General features: G+C 41.2%; 1 protein-coding gene across 2 annotated transcripts in view; it reads right to left on the reverse strand.

Moving 5' to 3' along the window:
- The window catches only part of LOC135481062 (interferon-induced protein 44-like), a 17259-nt gene extending 3884 nt beyond the window's left edge, over positions 1 to 13375 (reverse strand). Inside the window, exons 1-4 of one of the 2 annotated variants that reach the window (XM_064760993.1) lie at positions 13278 to 13375; positions 7995 to 8049; positions 6191 to 6380; positions 4001 to 4138 (exon numbers count right to left, since the gene is read on the reverse strand). In XM_064760993.1, coding sequence (XP_064617063.1) covers positions 4001 to 4138; positions 6191 to 6380; positions 7995 to 8049; positions 13278 to 13305 — 411 coding nt within the window. In that variant the 5' untranslated portion in view covers positions 13306 to 13375. The remainder of the gene's footprint in view (positions 1 to 4000; positions 4139 to 6190; positions 6381 to 7994; positions 8050 to 13277) is intronic. The other variant, XM_064760994.1, reaches the window with a different exon arrangement.
- Positions 13376 to 19807: the final 6432 nt, after the last annotated feature.

The following is a 19807-nucleotide window of genomic DNA, read 5'->3' on the forward strand; positions in this document are numbered from 1 at the left end:
CTCTTGTCAGTTTACCCCCAGTTAGGTTTTTATTCTACCTGTTCATGCAACTGCTTAAATAGAAGCAAATTACACGCCCCCTTATTGTCATACAGCCACTTAAAATTTTAAGTAATAATAAGCTAAAAGGCCAAACACCGGTGAGGTAACTGCCCGATGCTAGACCATCCCATCTGGTGACAACGTCGATTTTCATATTCTCGTTGCTTACCGGTATGTGTAATAAGTAGAGGTTATACAACTCTAGTCCCTGTGTTAAGATGGATATCAGTCGAGTCTATTAATTTTCAGAATAAGGGGTTGTGATTCTGAAAGTTAACAGACAAGAGGGATATCGATTTTATTCGAAAGTATATTATTTACATCTAGAAACACTATCTTTAAAAAGTAGCTTTTACATTTCTGGGAAGATCAATTTGCAGTTGTGTACATATACATGTGTAGCCGCTGACACAGCTTGCACTGGTACTTGGTAGCGGTCAACTGCACGTGACAAAAGCTTTACACGAGGAAAGCCTATTAATAGAGACATTTAGTTACAAGTTACAAGTTAAACTTCAAACCAGAATAGATAAACTAATTGTAGTTTGATGTTAAAACTTACAGGTTATAACTTGTTACTTTTAACTAACGGTCTCTGTGACAGACTTGTTGAAAAGATGCGCGTGTATACTTCGATCCACAACAATACACTTTTATTTCAAAAATCCGTGTCTGATTCAGTGATTGTAAACTTTGAAGATTTAAAAAGTAGGTATAAACAATTTATCATAATCGTGTGCTAAAGACTTCCGTTATTATGTACAAAAAACACACTTAGGACTATAATTAGCCAATTTATTTTGGCATAGTGAATCCTACAACTGACAGTCTGGCTGAAGTTATTTCTGGACTCAGACCGGATCCTGGCCGTATAATTTGACCCTGGCCGTATAATTTGACCCTGGCCGTATAATTTGACCCTGGCCGTATAATTTGATCACATCTGTATAAATTATTAGTATTATCAGACAAATAATCTAAAACACATAAGCATCACTGAAACGCAGTTTTTTGAGGAATCATCTCTGAAACACGCGACTGATTCAGTACCTTTGTAGCCTGTGCATGATTTGTCCAATCCATGCATTGTGTCAGCCAAATTATTTTAGGTCATCTTCTGCACATCATGTTTTATTTCTGAGCGAACGTATTAACATAAGTCATATTTATGTACACTGAATCTGTAGTATGCTTTTCTTAACATTTGTGGCATTTTATCAGAAGTTTAATTTTTACACTGGTATTTGCTCCAGTAATTCAGATTTCAACAGTGATAAGAATGGAAACTACAATCACTTGCAGATACACACATACATTTTGCTTAGTTCCGGTATGTGAAATTTTTACAGTGAAAACTACTAATTCATCTTTTAAAACAAATTAAATTGTAGAGTTTCTACATTAAGGTGATTTTTCTTCTTTCCCTGTACGTACAGGTACATCTAAGAATGTACATGTTTTAATGTCCATGCAGCAGATAAATGTTTTATTTAATATATTTTATTGAAAAAAAAACTATTAGCGACATCAACGCACATTGTATACTGTATGTAGACAGTGTAACAATTTTACTTGGAACAAATTAAATTGTAAAGTTACTACATAATTAAAAATATGTTTTTATCTTGTTCCTCTGTACATATATGTACATTCATGAATGTTCTTGCAGCAGATAAATATTTTATTTAAATTTTTTAGTATAAAAAGCATTTTATCAGTAACATCAATGTCACAAGTTTATTCACAGTTGAATGTTTTTACGAAATATACACATCTAAATTATAATAAGGAAATCACCAGTGATTGTAACTTTACAATTTTACGCATGTTGCCTGACCTGTTTTTGTCAAACTCACGTACAAGTAATAACGTAGACTTACTTACTTTGAAATAATTTTAAAAGCATAAGTTTTTTTCCTTTCTTTTTGTCAAAATACTGAATGAGGTTCCATTTTTCTCGTGAAATCTGTTTCTTTTCTTTTTCAGTGAAAAAGGTCTTCAGATATTCACTAGAAATAATCGTAGTTACCTTTGTGTTGGTTTTATCTATACAATGTTTGTAAATGTCTAATGCATGCTATTGCGTTAATGGGAATTATTGTATTAAATTCAGCAATACCCAAATTCTGACTGTTTTAAAGGCAGAGCTTGCATCACCTGAGTTTTATCTAAAGAAACATGAATACAAATACAGGCTTGGTGCATTTTTGTGATAAGAACAATCCTTCAAAGTTTATTCTTCATGTTTTATTTCTAAAGATTTTGCTTTTGGTTTTGAAAATGGTATTACACACTGTAAATGATTACAACACCAGCAATTAACCAACAAGTTGTTTTTCGTCCGTTAAATGTTTTGCAAGTGTGAACAACTCTGATCTATGCTGCCTGTCAGAAAGAGTTGTGGGTGCATTGTGTTTTTGAATGTAACACACCATTCATGCACTATGACCACCTGTTCGTCTTGAATTTAGGAAAAAAACATTAATTTGACATTAAAGGAATCGCCGAAGTCGTGAACAGCTTGTGAAATGAGGTCAGAAGTCAACATGTGTGTTAGTTTCGGGTGAGTTGGACAGGAATGTGAGGTGAGGTCAGAAATTACCATCTGTGTCAGTTCCGGGCGATGTTGATACAATGTGAGGTTAGGTCAGAAAACATCTGTGTAAGTTCTGGGGAAAATGTCAACAGGGCAATGTTAGGTCAGAAGTCATATGGAAACTTCTGATCTTACATCGCCACGTTACCATTTTCCCCAGGACTTGCACAGATATCTTCTGACCTCACCTCACACTGCTGTCAACCTCACCTGGAACTGACATAGATGTTGTCTTCTGACCTCGTCTCCCATTGCTGTCAGCCTCAGCCAGAAATGACGCAAATGTTGTCTTCTGGCCTCACCTCTGATCGTTGTCAACCTCACCAATATTGCACCGTTGACATTTTCCCCAGAACTTACACAGATGTCTTCTGACCTTACCTCACAATGTGTCAACATCACCCGGAACTGACAGAGATGGTGACTTCTGATCTCACCCCACATTACTGTTAAACTCACCCGGAACTAACACATATGTTGACTCCTGACCTCACTTCACAAAGCTGTCAACCTCACCTTGAACTGACACTGATGTTGACTTCTAACCTCACCTCACATTACTGTTAACCTCACCGAGAACCATTTATGTTAACTTTCGACCTCACCTCACAATGTGTCAACATCACCCGGAACTGATACAGATGGTGACTTCTGATCTCACCTCACATTACCGTTAAACTCACCCGGAACTAACACACATGTTGACTCCTGACCTCACTTCACAAAGCTGCCAACCTCACCCGGAACTAACACGGGTGTTGACTTCTGATCATACATGGTCATGTCCCCTGAACTTACACAGATGTCTTCTCACATCACCTCACACTGCTGTCAACCTCACCCGGAAATGACACTGATGTTGACTTCTGACCTCACCTCACATTACTGTCTACCTCACCGGGAACTAACACTTATGTTTACTTCCGACCTCACCTCACACTGCTGTCAACCTCACCCGGAATTGACGTAGATGCTTCTTCTGACCTCACCTCACATTTCTGTCAACCTCATCCGGAACCAACATAGATGTTACTTTCTGACCTCCTCTCATATTGCTGAATCTCACCCTGAACTGAAACAGATGTTGTTTTTTAGCTTCACCTCACATTGCTGTCAACCTCAGGCAGAAATGACACAAATGTTGTCCTCTGGCTTCACCTCACATTGCAGTTGACATGACCCTGAACTGACACAAGTGTTGTCTTGTGGCCTCACCTTACATTGCTGTCAACATCTGGAACTTACACAGAAGTTGCCTCCTGACCTCACTTGTTCTCTTCATGTTACCAAAATCCCCTGTAATTTCTGACCTCACCTCTCCTCTCCATGTTACGAACCTCACCCGGAACTTTCTGACCTCACCTGGAATTTGTCCGAGAGGTGACCGTCCAGGATGTAAGGGAAATCTGTTACGTCAAGACCTTGGTTCTCTTCCGTTCCCATTGTATCGCATATGTAGAATGCAGGGCCATTATTGCCGCCAAAACGTGTTTTTCGGAACTTGCAACAGAAAACGCTATCATCGTTAGCTACATTTAAATCATTTGCGCCAATGACGTATGTTTTTTATGTCACATTATTTCTAATGTGCTGCGCTGCAGCAATTATTATTTTTGTGGCACTGGAAAGGTTGATCATCATATACATGAATTATTATGACATAATTACTTGGGTTTTTTTAAATTTCATCTTGTGTGAGATTTAAACTCTTTCATAGATATTTAGCGTAAATATACTGAATATGATCGAAAGCAAAAGCACCTCGAATGTAAAGTACCTGCTTAAGAATGATTTTTGAAAAATACTTCCAGAAAATACTTAAAAAAAAGTATCTGTGATAGTGTGAATAATGTATCTAATACACATGTGCTTCTAAATTTTTAAGTACTCCATCTTATCCACCTCGTGCATTTATAACTGTTTTATTCAAAGTGTGTTTTAAAACAGTAATAGAATTTTTCTCATTTGTCATTAAACTGTATCTCTTTTCCTAAGTATATTTTTCTACTTTATAGTATTCTTACAATTTATTAATTTATTTATTTATTTGATTGGTGTTTTACACCGAATACTCAAGAATATTTCACTTACATGACGACGGCAAGCATTATGGTGGGAGGAAACTGGGCAGAGCCCTGGAAAAACCCACGACAAAAAAGTCAATTTGTTACCAGTATTCTTAAGACGTTAAGGGCAGATGTCCTGCTAAAAATTTTTTGCTTGTATTAAGATAACGTTCAGTTTGGAAGTATCGTTTGTCCACGCCTTTACAGTCAAACATTTCAAAACTTTCGAAAAACCTTGGTGTCAAAACTGTAAAAATAAGGCTATAGCCTGGTAAAGTTTTTGACAGATATGTAAATCTGGACACTGTGATCTGGATACAGAGATCTGGATGCTGTGATCTAGATACCGTGATCTGGATACAGTGATCTGGATTCAGTGATCTGGATTCAGGGATCTGGATTCAGTGATCCGGATACCGTGATCTGGATACAGTGATCTGGATTCAGTGATCTGGGCACAATGATCTGGATACAGTGATCTGAATACCGTGATCTGGAGACAGTGATCTGGAGACAGTGATCTGGATCTGGATACAGTGATCTGGATTTAGTGATCTGGATACCGTGAATTGGATACGGTGATCTGGAGACAGTGATCTGGATCTGCATACAGTGATCTGGATTTAGTGATCTGGATACAGTGATCTGGATTTTGTGATCTGGATGCAGTGATTACGCAGTGGTCTGTATGCATTGATGTGGATGCAGTGATCTGGATACAATTATCTGGATACAGTGATCGGATACAGTGATCTGGATTTATTGATTTGGATCCAGTGGTCTGGTAAAGGTTTTGGCAGATGTGTAAATCTGGATACATTGATCTGGATACAGTGATCTGGATATAGTGATCTTGATGCAGTGATCTGAATACAGTGATCTGGATGCAGTGTTTTTCAGAGATCTGGATGCAGTGATTAGGATACAGTGATATGGATACGGTGATGTGCATAGAGTGATATGGATACAGTGATCTGGATACAGAGATCTAGATGCAGTGACATGGATACGGTGATGTGCATAGAGTGATCTGGATACAGAGATCTGGATGCAGTGATCTAGATACAGTGACATGGATACGGTGATGTGCATAGAGTGATATGGATACAGTGATCTGGATACAGAGATCTGGATGCAGTGATCTGGATTCAGTAATCTGAATTAACAATGCTTTACAAAGTGAAATTCTCATTAACTTCATCACTGTAACTTCTTTGTCATACAACGCTGTCATTTAAGAAATCAATGGTTAAATATACATTTATTTATTGATACGATTGGCGTTTTACGCCGCACTGGAGAATATTTCACTTATACGACGGCAGCCAGCATTATGGTTGGAGAAAACCGGACAGAGCCGTGGGAAAACTCACGACCATCCGCAGATTCCTGGCAGAAGTTTCAATGTGTAGCCGGAGAGGAAGGCAGCAGGGAATGGACTCCTGGGTCATTGCCCAATGGTTAAATATTGTAACACAAAGATTACCCATTTCGTTACGCTGCCTGTACTTTCGCCAGTTTCAAAGCGTGCCGCAAACCTCCCTTTACAAATGGAGTCAATGGTATTGAAAAAACTGGACTTCCCAGCACCGACTCGACCAAACATGGCGATATTCGCGAATGGAACTTTGTCCTTCCCAGTAGAATATCCCAGGACATTCTTCTTTAGTGCGTCTCTTCAAAAACAGAAGTGCAAACAGAACATTTGTTAATTGTTTGATTGATATTTCATTTACCACCACCTTATAAACCGTATAATGTGATTAGGTGGAGTGTAATGGTGTCTTTGACATCATACTAGTACCTCAGCGCGTGCAGCACTTCAATTTAATTTAACTCAATTTAATTTAATTTTTTATTTTTTTGAAAGAGGATTTCTTACAGTCTAACGACCACTAGGAAGGTTTCCTCAACATAACAAACAAATTATGTGTATAGATACATACATATACGCACAGGCATAGTTATAAATGTTTAAGCATGATTATAAATGTATTAATACCTTAGGGATTGACAAATGTACGCCCAAAACACAGATATAAAAAAAAATAATACACAGATTATTAGATTGGTACTTTGAATAAGTTCGTAACTGCCTTTACAGGGATATAGTGATGAAGTAAGGTGTATTTAGTAGGCCATTACAGCATTTACATTACTATCATCATTACCATTACCATTACCATGATCGAAAAACCTATTTGTATCACTAATAAATGTGTGGACACATCTGAAAACAAGTTTATTTTCTGTGAAAATTACATCTTTGGAGCCAAATAAAAGTATTTTACAGATATGTTCTAATACGAAAACAGAATACTTTACACAGGGTGAAATAATTTGGGTTAGAATATGGAGCATGTGTTTCCTTTGTGTGGCAATGCATCAAGTTGTATTGTTTGATTTCTGTAATTGGTGTTTACGGTAATATAGTGGAGAGAATACATTTACAACTTTAAAGAATACATGTAGTACAATCCTATATTGCCTACACTGAATATACAATGGTGTGAAATTAATTAATTTATTTATTTGATTGGTGTTTTACGACGAACTCAAGAATATTTCACTTATAAGAAGGCGGCCAGCATTATGGTGGGTGGAAACCGGGCAGAGCCCGGGGGAAACCCACGACCATTCGCAGGTTGCTGCCCACGTACGACCGGAGAGGAAGCCAGCACGAGCTGGACTTGAACTCATAGCGACCGCATTGGTGAGAGGCTCCTGGGTCATTACGCTGCGCTGGTGCGCTAACCAACAAAGTCACGCAGCCCCGGTGTCCAATTAAGTTCAGTAAGAAGAGCCTTGTTTGATGTTCGACGAAGTCCACCTGTACAGAACAAAGCTGCACGACGTTGGATTTTGCCCAGCTTTTAAGAGAGCGCCATAGTACATTTGTTATATAAAATATCACCATCCTCTATGGTCGATCTAATAAGGCTATTACATAAGCTTATTATACAATCTCTCGTTAATGTTCTCTTTACTCTATTAATAATGTTCAATTTCTTATTGCATTTGTTTTCGAGTGATCGTATATGTTCGTCCCATCTACCATTGTGTTGCAAAATGATACGAAGATATTTAAGGGACTGAAAACTATTCACTTCAATACCATCTAAATACAGTTTTTGGATAGAATGGGTTCTTCTTAAAAGTGATAAGTAAGTATACGTGTGTTTTTTTGGGGGGGGGAAATTGTTAAATATGACGTAAAACCCGAAGCATACATACATACTCCCACGCACATACGTACACACACATACATACATACATACATTAAGACTTACAGGGTATTCCAGTCTATATTTCGCCAGCAGTTTATCAATATGGGTGCAGGAGGATCTAAAACAAAGTTCAGGTGGACACATTATACTTCCGAAGAAATACATTTGTTTGAAATGTATAAAAGAATACCAGTAGCACTGTAAAGAGTATAAACTCTAAGGGAAAGTACAATACACGGGTATTGATGATAAACTGAAAAGTATACCGTACATAAAACATCATCACTTCTGTATCCATCTATGCACAAAAAGTTAAAGCTGCACAGGATAGACAACTGGAGATATAGCTCGGACACGAATACGGACGAACAGACAGACAAAATTAGTTTTACCTAATATTCTCCACCTCATACCAGCGGACGTATAAAAATGAACAAATGTGAAGGGCGACACATCGTCACATCTGTATCTATGTATCCCCCAAAGTAAAACTGCACATGGAAAATAATTGGAGTTGTAGCTCGGACACGAAATCATATCTGTTTACGTAGTATATGTGTTTGATGGCAAGCCGGTTCCCATGACAACCTGGAAAATGAATAAATATGACTCCCGATACTTCGTCACCTCCGTCTAAAACGTAGACAACAATTTGAGATGTCGCCTGGACACGAACGAAGTTCATGCTTAACTGTATAAATGCATGTAGCGGATATCAGGGGAAGAGCAATCTGGTTACCTTTGAATCGAACAAACGTCTGCTATGTTTCGAATTCGAACTTCTGGCAGGGCGACGGGCCATGAGATTCTCTTTAAGAATTGGGTGCCCGCTATGTGTATACAAAACTATCCATAATACACAACCCCATGTCCGGATCGATCAGACCCGACACTGCTCGTACGTGTTATCTGAGATTAAGATAAACGTCTATTTTAATCCCATGCGTCATATTTCATAGTAAGTAGTTTGAAAGCTGAGCTGCAATGACTGTTGGTTGCCTCCGTGGCTCAGTTGGTTAGCGCGCTAGCGCAGCGTAATGTCCCAGTAGCCTCTCACCAATGTGGTAGCTGTGAGTTCAAGTCCAGCTCATGTTGGTTTTCTCCCCGGCCGTATGTGGGAAGGTCTGCCAGCAACTTGCGGATGGCCGTGGGTTTCCCCCAGGCTCTGCCCGGTTTCCACCCACCATAATGCTGGCCGCCGTCGTATAAGTGCAATATTCTTGAGAACGGCGTAAAACACCAATTAAATAAATCAAATAAGCCTAAATGCAATGACTGTTGTCCGTTTATATTACAATTTGGAGAGACCTTTTGGTGTGTTTACACTTCCGCAAATTCCATCATCAGGAGTCGGCGCTTAAGCAGAAATGAATTTTATCGGGATTGGAACCATGTAGGTATTATGTTGAGAAAAAGGCACAATGTACTACGGTAACATCACAATCCATGGAACATGTCACTATAAATGAAAATCAATCCAGCTCAAGATTGCCACTTGGATTTGGAAGAGTGGAATACCAGGATATTATATCTATATATGTATCGGACGACAAACTATATACTACACCAGACATACGACCAACCACGTGGATATTCAAGGAATAAATCTGTTTCAAATATCAATAAACGACAAGCACATCAAGTCTGTCAGTTGCACCTATGAAATATTGGTAGCCATTTGGCCTACATATTATTTATTTATTTATTTATTTGTTTGGTGTTTTACGCCAAAATCAAGAATATTTCACTTATACAACGGCGGGCAGTATTTTGGTGGGAGAAAACGGGGCAAAGTCCAGGGAAAACCCACGACCACCCGAAGGTTTCGGCCAGACCTACAGATTATTGATTCTTCCTATCCTTGACAACGGAAGACTAATATTCGGATAAGCCTGTTCCCAACACCTCCAGCAGATCTGCCATGTGATCACACACCTGCCGATCTGCCATGTGATCACACACCTGCCGATCTGTCATGTGATCACACACCTGCCGATCTGCCATGTGATCACACACCTGCCGATCTGCCATGTGATCACACACCTCCTGCCGATCTACCATGTGATCACACACCTGCCGATCTGCCATGTGATCACACACCTGCCGATCTGCCATGTGATCACACACCTGCCGGTCTGCCATGTGATCACACACCTGCCGATCTGTCATGTGATCACACACCTGCCTATCTGCCATGTGATCACACACCTCCTGCCGATCTACCATGTGATCACACACCTCGTACAGCCGATTTGCCATGTGATCACACACCTCCTGTCGATCTGCCATGTGATCACTCACCTCCTGCCAATCTGCCATGTGATCACACACCTCGTACAGGCGATCTGCCATGTGATCACACACCTCATACAGGCGATTTGCCATGTGATCACACACCTCGTACAGCCGATTTGCCATGTGATCACTCACCTCCTGCCAATCTGCCATGTGATCACACACCTCGTACAGCCGATCTGCCATGTGATGACACACCTCGTACAGCCGATTTGCCATTTGAACACACACACCTCGTACAGGCGATGTGCCATGTGATCACACACCTCGTACCGGCGATCTGCCATGTGATGACACACCTCGTACAGCCGATTTGCCATGTGATTACACATCTCCTGCTGATCTGCCATGTGATCACACACCTCGTACAGGCGGTCTGCCATGTGAACACACACACCTCGTACAGGCGATGTGCCATGTGATCACACACCTCGTACAGCCGATCTGCCATGTGATTACACATCTCCTGCTGATCTGCCATGTTATCACACACCTCGTACAGCCGATCTGCCATGTGAACACACACATCTCGTGCTGATCTGCTATGTGATCACACACCTCCTGCCGATCTGCCATGCTGTATCCAATCAGAGAATGTAATATATTCATAGTTTATAGTGATGTTACAAAATGCTTTGAGCCAATCATCGGTACACTCTTGGTCACCTGATAGAGTACAGGAGGTGAAAACGTCCTGTAGTACATTAAACTTTAGCAATCGACAAAAATCAGCATTTCGTCCATTTAGCTCTATGTTATTTATCACCTCCTGGTCCTTGTGAGAAACTCGGGTGCTGGAAATTATGAACAACCACACTGACAGAGTGCACAAATCATGTCAAAGATTCACTAGAGTGCTGTTTTTACCGCGTGACCTATACAGTTCACTTGCGCGCAGTTGGCTTTGTTTTGTTATTTGTGGGTCGGGGGAGGGGAATTTTCTAGTACCTGTCACATATAGTAGCAGCCCAAGTTAACAGCTTTAAAGGCATTAGCGTATAAATTGAGGGCTTTTAACTACATAAAGGAAGTGTTTACCACACTTTTCTGCGTGAAGATATAAAATGGTGTGGTTTGTGGCTCCGTGGGGAGTCCGGAGTGTACTTTACTTGGTGTGGAGTCGAACTTCTTCTCGGTCCAAATCGAGAGTAAAGATGAGTGTCGTTGGAGCACTTTCTACAGTTTTGTACTGAACAGTTGAATCACGGATTTCGTGGATACCTGAGGGTTTGTGCTGAACAGTTGCATCAAGAATTTCGTGGATACCTTAGGGTTTGTGCTAAACAATTGCATCACAGTTTTAGTGAATACACTTTGTCGGATCCTTCCCCGCGGCTCTCACGGACCGTTGCGAATTTCACAATGTTACTCTTACACGGACTGCTAACTGTTACTATCTGTACCTGTACGTACGTTGTGTTGTTACTGTGATATGCGCTGCATAAACGGTGTTTGTGGGTAATATTTAGTATTTGTTTTTGTGAACAAAACTGCGGGCATTTCTGTTTCATTTTACTGTAACAAATGGGCCATACAAGAAACCCAAAATAGCTACTCCCCTTTGTACTCCGAATTGCCGGCGTACAAACACAAGATTCAAGCCACGCTGAACCAAATCTTGAGAGAGTTTCGAAACGCTGTGTGCTAAGAGATCCCTGACTCTTCTCTTTCGCCAAGCCTACACATACAGCATCCAAGACAAATCGAAATAGCTCTTTACACTGTTACAATCAGTACCAGACATGGCGAAGGAAGTCAACCATCCACCGTCATCCAACGACGATGTTAAGGATGTCGGCAGTGCCATTCATCGAGAACAAAACATTGCCAGACAAGAAGAGCCAATCAGAGCAACGAAGGAAATGTAATACTACATACTGAAAACAACAGGTGCACTTCCTTTCATCGGGATCGAGATTATCCTCTCTCTCAAAACATGAGAATATACAAGGATCACCGTGCAACCCAAATCTGGATGCTCTCCCATAAGAGCGGTAAGCTGTGGCCACCAAACATTTAGCAATTATTTGTGAGCAGAGCATGGACAGTAAACCTGACCGTACGAAAGAAATCCTCTCAGCGGCCACATCAAGAATCGGCGCGACGTCGAAAGAATCCCTGGGAAACCGAACTAAACTTTGGAAGGCAGGGAGAGAGATGTTGGGAAAGTCAGACCAAGACCTCCTCCTCTTTACTAGAAGGTCAGTCATGAAAAGGGATTCGACGGCCCGGGCGGCACGCACGAAAGAAGGGGTGACACGGCCCGGGCGGTCCCCGACGAAAGAAAAAGTGCGGCGGCCCCTAAGGCCCGGACAAAAGAAGGGGGTCCGGCGGCCCCGAAAGCCCGGACGAAAGCAAAGGTCCGGCGGCCTGGACGGCCCGGACGAAAGAAAAGGTGCAGCGGCCCCAAAGGCCCGGACGAACGAAGGGGGTCAGGCTGCCACGAAGGCTCGGACGAAAGAAGGGGTCCGGCGAGAAAAGCAGGGGTTCCGCGGCCTGGACAGCCTGGACGAAACAAGGGGTTCGTCTGCCTGGACAGATGAAGGGGTCTGTCGGCCCGAACTGAAGAATGAGTCCGTCGGCCCGGGCGGATGAAGAGGTCCGTCGGCCCGGACGGCCCGGGCGGATGTAGGGGCCCGGAATGTCCTAAGACAATACTGGAATCTTATTCTGAACAAACCCCAAAGGTGTATCCAGATTATTCCACCGGCAGGGGAAAACGTCAAAGTAATATTACATTACCTAACTCTTAATTCTTGTCTCCGTAAAATTCATTTCCTCTTAAGCGTCGACACTTGATGATGGAATTTACACTGGTACAAACAAATCAAAAAGAATCCCAAAACACTGAATTTGACCATTAGGTCGTTACGGATTATAACACAAACTGACGTCAATCATTACAGTTCAGCTCAGCTCAGCTTTCAAACTATCTTGAATTCGGCGTAAAACACCAATCATATCAAACTATTGACATGTACTATGGAATATCAGACCTGGGTCCGGGTGAAACAAAAAAAATAAACACAGAGAAAAACAAACTGGAGTTACCTGGAGTCTTACCCGCAAAATTACCCATGTCTGTCAATGCAACAATCAATGTAACAAGTTTTCACAACCGTTGTAAGCTCAGTCCTGTCTGTTCTGTGTCTCCACTTACATTTATCTAACTTCTATAAAGGCTGTCATATAATCAGACTGCCACACGGTCACATTATCAGTGAGGTCACTCCATCTATCAGGTGCTTTCGCAGGAAATTTCGCGGAATATTGGTCTCGATGCAATGTTGCAGAAATAGGTCACCTCCAGGTCAGTTTTTACACCAACTGACATATATTTATTTGGCTGCTCTAGACTGTAGTGTAAACACGAAACACGTAAAAATGACGCGAATTAACGCCATTGGAAGGTTACTGTATTTAATCTATATAGATTTACAATATTACATTTAAATTTACTTAGCATATAGCTTGGCAATATATGGAAAAACAATTTCTTGTGTAGTTCAAATCCATCTCTCTTTCCTTTACCTCACTTTGTTCAGCACTAAAAATGTATGTAATTAAAGGAATCGAACTCGTGTTCCCATTCGACACAAGGGTATATACGCAGACAATGCATTAAAAGCAGTAGTATATGCAATAGAGATTCTGGGCCACCCTTCCCAGGGAACCTCCCCTCGGCAAATAGAGGCCCCCTGCCTCATTTCGTGAAAGATATACTTAGTCGTACTTAATAATTTTTCAGTCATATGACGACAAAGGAGTCTGGATGTAATTTGGAGTGCACGTAATTTGCCTTCTTGTTGCAGGACGGATTTGCGCCGCTCTTTTATCTAGTGCCGCTTCACTGAGACGACGTACCGAAGGCAAGTAAGCTGCCCCGCCCGAGCCACTATACTGATACAGGTCAACCAGCCGTTGCACTATCCCCTTCATTCTGAACGCTAAGCGAGGAAGCTAAAATTTCCTATTTTGGGGTCTAAGGTGTGACCCGACCCAGGATTGACCCTGGATCTACAGCCTCCAAAGCGGGTGCTCTACCATCTGAGCTAACGGGGCTGGAAACAACAACATGAAAACAACGAAAAGGAACCAGATCTCGGGATACTTACAGGTATATCTACATGGCTAAAGCCCCACGCCTGTATTGAAAAAAAAAATGCGAGATAAGAGTTTCTGTGATAAGCGAATGTGTGAAGAAAAATAAACTTACAGAAAAATAATTGAAACCAAATTTGGATGGAGAAATGGGAGAAAAACGAAGTTAAATTCCCATGTTGTATAATATGTCTCCTCCAAGTTCCAAGTTTTTTCCTTCTTTCTTTCTTTGCCTTCTGGTGTTTATTTATGCCAATAGTGAAGCCATTAATGACGTCTTCGATATGTCTACTCACAAGAACATGCGTGTTGGTCTGATCATAAGAACGTGCGCGTTGGTCTTATCATAAGAACATGCGTGTTGGTCTGCTCATAAGAACATGCGCGTTGGCCTGCTCATAAGAACATGCGCGTTGGTCTGCTCATGAGAACCTCCGTGGCTCAGTTGGTTAGCGCGCTAGCGCAGCGTAATGACTCTCTCACCAATGCGGTCTCTGTGAGTTCAATTCCAGCTCATCCTGGCTTCCTCTCCGGCCGTACATGGGAAGGTCTTCCAGCAACCTGAAGTGAAGTGAAATATTCTTGAGTACGGCGTAAAACACCAATCAAATACATAAATAAATAAATCTCATGAAAACACGCGCGTTGGTCTAGGGATCTAGACGGCTGACATGCATGTTGTGCTGGCAATTTGGTGACTGAAGTAACAAACCTGCAGCGGTTTTAGTATTCATGAATAGAATCTATGCTACACCCTGAAAGTGTAATAACCAATAAAAATAACACTGGTGTTTGAAATAAACAACACCTATAGTCCTAGGTGTCCTGGACATAGCATATTGGATCTTAGACTAGTGGTCTTTGTTATATACAGTTGTATTTGTTTCCGCTAAGCTCGGGGCTTTGAGCGTTATAATTATCCACATTTGTTACATCAACATTGTGCCTTTAAGAACAGTGGCAATCAAAGCGCGACTGTGATGCACATTTTTATATACTAGCATATATGTTGATTCGATGTGAAAATCATTCACAGATTGCGACATGAAATTTTAATTGGATGTCATGTCTAGAATATCAAAAAATTGATGATTGCTTTTCTCTGACGTGTAACTAGCTTAATATTTTATTTATTTAATTGTTTGCCTTGTAGGGATAGCATAGTTGCATAGTTGGGACGAAGAAGGACAAAAACATGTTTCAATTTCAGATGTCATGGTCTGGAAAGTTTATAGTAATTTTATACTAGTGAGTCTAATAACTTGCAACTATCGTCACTGCATTTTTTGACCTAATGCTGCTCAAGCCATGGTGCTTCATCGCGTGTAGCTTGCTACTATTTAAGCATTTACATGAACTGTTAGAATAAAACGCTAACTGCAGTAAATTGACAAGTGGCCTGATTTTACCGGTAATAGTCATGATGACGAACGTGTGACTAGTTGCCAAGTATCTAACAGTTACGGCTGCTCTATTTTAAGTCTCCGAGATGAAAGTCTTTTATTACAGTTAATAATAATTTTCTTTTTCGATTTCTCTTTTAGGAGAAGAGTGTTTGAAAATATTTTTGTATGGTCGTGTATAATTCCGGTCATTACCTGTTGGTATGTGCAGTTTACATAATAATGTTCTATGTGAGAACCGGTCCCGTTAGCACAGTTGGTAGAGGTTCCGCTTCGGGAGCAGTATATCCACGGTCAAACCTGGGTCGAGTCACACCTAAGACTTCAAAAGAGGACGTTGCAGCTTCCTCGCTTGGCGTTCAGCATGAAGGGAATAGTGCAATGACTGGTTGACCCGTAACAGTATAATGGTTCGGGTGGGGCCGCTTACTTGCCTTCAGTAAGTCGTCTCAGTGAACTTTTTATAACTTTATATGAACTACATACTTTCATAGTTCTTTAGTGGTTTGGCGTTTTGGCCTGGAACGACCATACTGGTTGATGGCTGGTTTACTAATGTTTCAGTGCATAGATTCAGCGATGCTGGAAAGACGCAAGGAATGTTCCAAGTCAAGGAATGAAACCAGTATACAAACCGTGTACCCCGCTAATGTATATGTTGTTGACAATCCAAGAATATATCTCAGTCGCGTTTTGTTTGCAACTGCTGATATATCTGTAATGGCGATCTGATTCAACACAATGCATATATCCGGGCCCGTGGATAAACGGAATTGGACATAATAATTTTGAAGCAGAGTGTCAGAGAATTTGGACGCTCTGTCCACATTTACATACAAGGGAATTATACGCATTTTAAAGCTTAAGAATCTTACAATGAAAGCGTTTGACAGAATAACCTTGACAGACTAGTGTTTGCCGAATAAATGAAGTTCACTGTACCCGGCACATGTCACACAGAACCTAATAAATGCAATATAGATGGCGGGATATGTACACGCCATATATGCGTGCAGGACCCTTCCGTATATTGCTATCCAAGTATATGGATAATTTACAATCAAAACTGAAATTATCCTTATTGTCGAAAAGTCTGCCAAAAAGGAAACCGTGTTGGTCTTTGCACAAATACTTGGCCAGATAAAATGTATACCACCAGGACAGCCGGTGGTTTATTTTAAATCCAGCTAACCTGGATATATTATCTTTTGTTATGTATGAATTGTTTAGAGCTAGCACAGCATCAATGCACCCTTCAGTGAATGAGAAAGATCGGGCCTGGCGAAGGTCTATGTCACTTGCATGCATGGTCGTATTCGTTCGGTTTACACCTCCACTGCATGTCTCAGAACAGCTTTGATACCTCTATTGTGTATTTTTCTATGTAATTGTACTGTAATCAATGTTACTAATAATCACTAATATATCTTGTGGATCAGGAACAGCCTTCATAACCTGGGAGCTGAATGCCAAAGTACATTCAAGCTCGGGAATAAAGCTGCTACTGATCATAAACAATTCCTCCCTGTTTCAGATTTTTAGAAACGCGATGTTGTACAACCCAATAGGTGGTGGAGAACGTGAGCCGATCAGGACCTCTCAGATACATCGAGGAATAAACCCCTCAAGCATGGCATCCATGAACCTCTGTACGAGGTCATGGGCAAGGTCATGTGGAGAAAGCCAAGAAAGATGTCATTGATCAGATTCAGCTGCCTGGTCAGTCAGAACATGTGAAATGGCTGACATTTTCCCCCGTAGAGGATCACTTCTAAAGGCATGAATACCACACCTGTACGAGAGAAGCTGCTAGGACTCATTTCCGGCGTACAGATGCAGGAAACAAGCTTACCAGTCTGGACAGACAAACACTATATTCTATCGTGTATCCCCTTTTGAGTTTACGACAAGCCTGCTGTCACCCTCGAGCTGTTAGCGGAGCTTTCTAACCACTCCAGAAATCCAGCATGACTATGGCGGAAGCCCTGGAGTCTCTGACCAAGAAGGCCACTCTGGAATGTGAGGAGGCTCACAGGCAACTTGTGGCTGCTCTCAACGGACTGGCAGGCCTAGATATACTCAAGGGCAAGTATGTTGATGCTGTAGAGAATTGCGTGAAGTTTTCCGCTCAATCGATGATCACAAGGGTCAGTTCAGGACTGATGACCTACAACACCTACACACCCTACACAACCTGAGGGAGGTGTTGAAACTGAAGCCAACCGGAGTGTCCCCCACGCTGAGAGATGATTTACTGGATATACAGGCTGAGGAGCTGAGTGAGAAAGATAGGGTGAAGGTCGGGCCCAAGGTCAGCCAGAGAGAGGAGACTTTACACCCTGTACAGGACAACCTCAGGGAGCTGCGCAGAGAGTTTCTGGTGCCAGTGGATGGTGGATAGACCTGTTACAGTGGGTCACCTACATCCACCAGTATGAACCTCTACTGCTGAAGGTACAGGAACATTTCCAGAGACCGTCGACCGACTGAAATGTCATCTATTGCCAACAGGTTCCGCAACTCGAGAGACCTGCAGTACATTTTGCAAGGACAGCTTACGGATCTACAGACCAGCCATGACAAACCGATTGCAGCCATACAGAGGCTGAGGAAGAAACTGTCTCAGGCTGTGATAGATCAGACTGCCGAATGCTGCCTCAGACCACAGGATGAAGTCCTCAAGACATGTCCATATTTTAAGGCAGATGAACTCTTCTCAGAATATGAATCTAAGTTATTCTCCATCTCAGAGAAGGGGGTGTAGATAACATTTCGAAATGCGATAGAGTAAGGACTGATGGTAAATAGTAGTACCCATGTTGGAAGCCCGAGACTATACAACCTCGCCCGTCTGATATCAGTCTGGCCTGAAAGGATCGCAAAATGCGAGGGTATACACTGTATTGGTGATTTTCTTGTCAAATGTGTGGGTACAGAATCCTACTGTATCTGTTGGAAAATGTAGTAAATTGATTTAGAAATGGGATGGACCATATTATATAACTGAAGTGTTTCCCAACAACACATATGCATTAAGGAAATGATGTGATGACAAACCTATAAAATCGCACATCAATGCTAAAAGACTGAAATTATGCGTTCAAAGAAAACAACAAAATGCGCCTAGCGAAACTCTAAATGACAACAGTGTCAAAAGAACTGTCTTCCAGTAAAGTAAAAAGGGGATATCCTCACGCTTAATTGAAGAGTTGACCTTTTTTGCCTAAAGTGTACTCTATGAAACTATCCCTCCACACTCTGTGTAAGCTACCTATCCTCGCTTGATAATTCAAGTGATTGGTGCTAAAAAGGACCAATTTGCCCGACTTCTCTGCTAGTCAATCACCCATCCAGCGCTGACAATATTAATGTCAGTGGAGTCTGCCAACCTACTCTTCACTTCCAATCACGCAATTTTTTTACGTTAAGCGCCGATTTGCTCATCAAGCCTTCAAAATTCCTTCGCAAATTCCTCTATCATATTTCCAGGTATACCGTACTCAAAACCTTCTGAAAAATGGTAACATATATGCATTCACGAATATGGAAAATCAGAATTTCATAACGCCTATTACTTGCAGTTGTTTACATACCCATAGCCCTGCTCTTACTGAACCTAATCATGACAAGCATGGCGAGACACAAGCCTTATATCCCACAACACAAGCAAGGTATTTAGACTAATATGCTAAACACTTGCGTTGGTTACTTCTGTGAAATGTACACATAATTTGGCGGAGCAAATTCTCTCTTTTAACAAAAGGGGAAATATTGTGTTGTGTATTTTTATGTAATTGTACTGTTATAAATGTTGGATTCTTGCATTTTACATTATCGTAGATGAGAAATATTTTGTTGTACATATTTGCTGTTATTGCTGCCGAATTTCTTGTGATTGGCATTCTGTTACTTATCATACATGTTCTTGCGTAACTAATATATTTGAATGCATTCTATTAATTAGTCAGAGAGTCACCGCTGGAAGACTCTCGGTCTTTTGTGTGTCGATCAGCTTGGCTTGGCCAGACAAGTTTGTGTCACTAGGTGATAAGCCTTGGCCACCACCAGGTTCCAATC

This window comes from Liolophura sinensis, chromosome 13 (assembly GCF_032854445.1).
Source record: "Liolophura sinensis isolate JHLJ2023 chromosome 13, CUHK_Ljap_v2, whole genome shotgun sequence".
NCBI classification, from domain to species: Eukaryota; Metazoa; Mollusca; class Polyplacophora; order Chitonida; family Chitonidae; genus Liolophura; species Liolophura sinensis.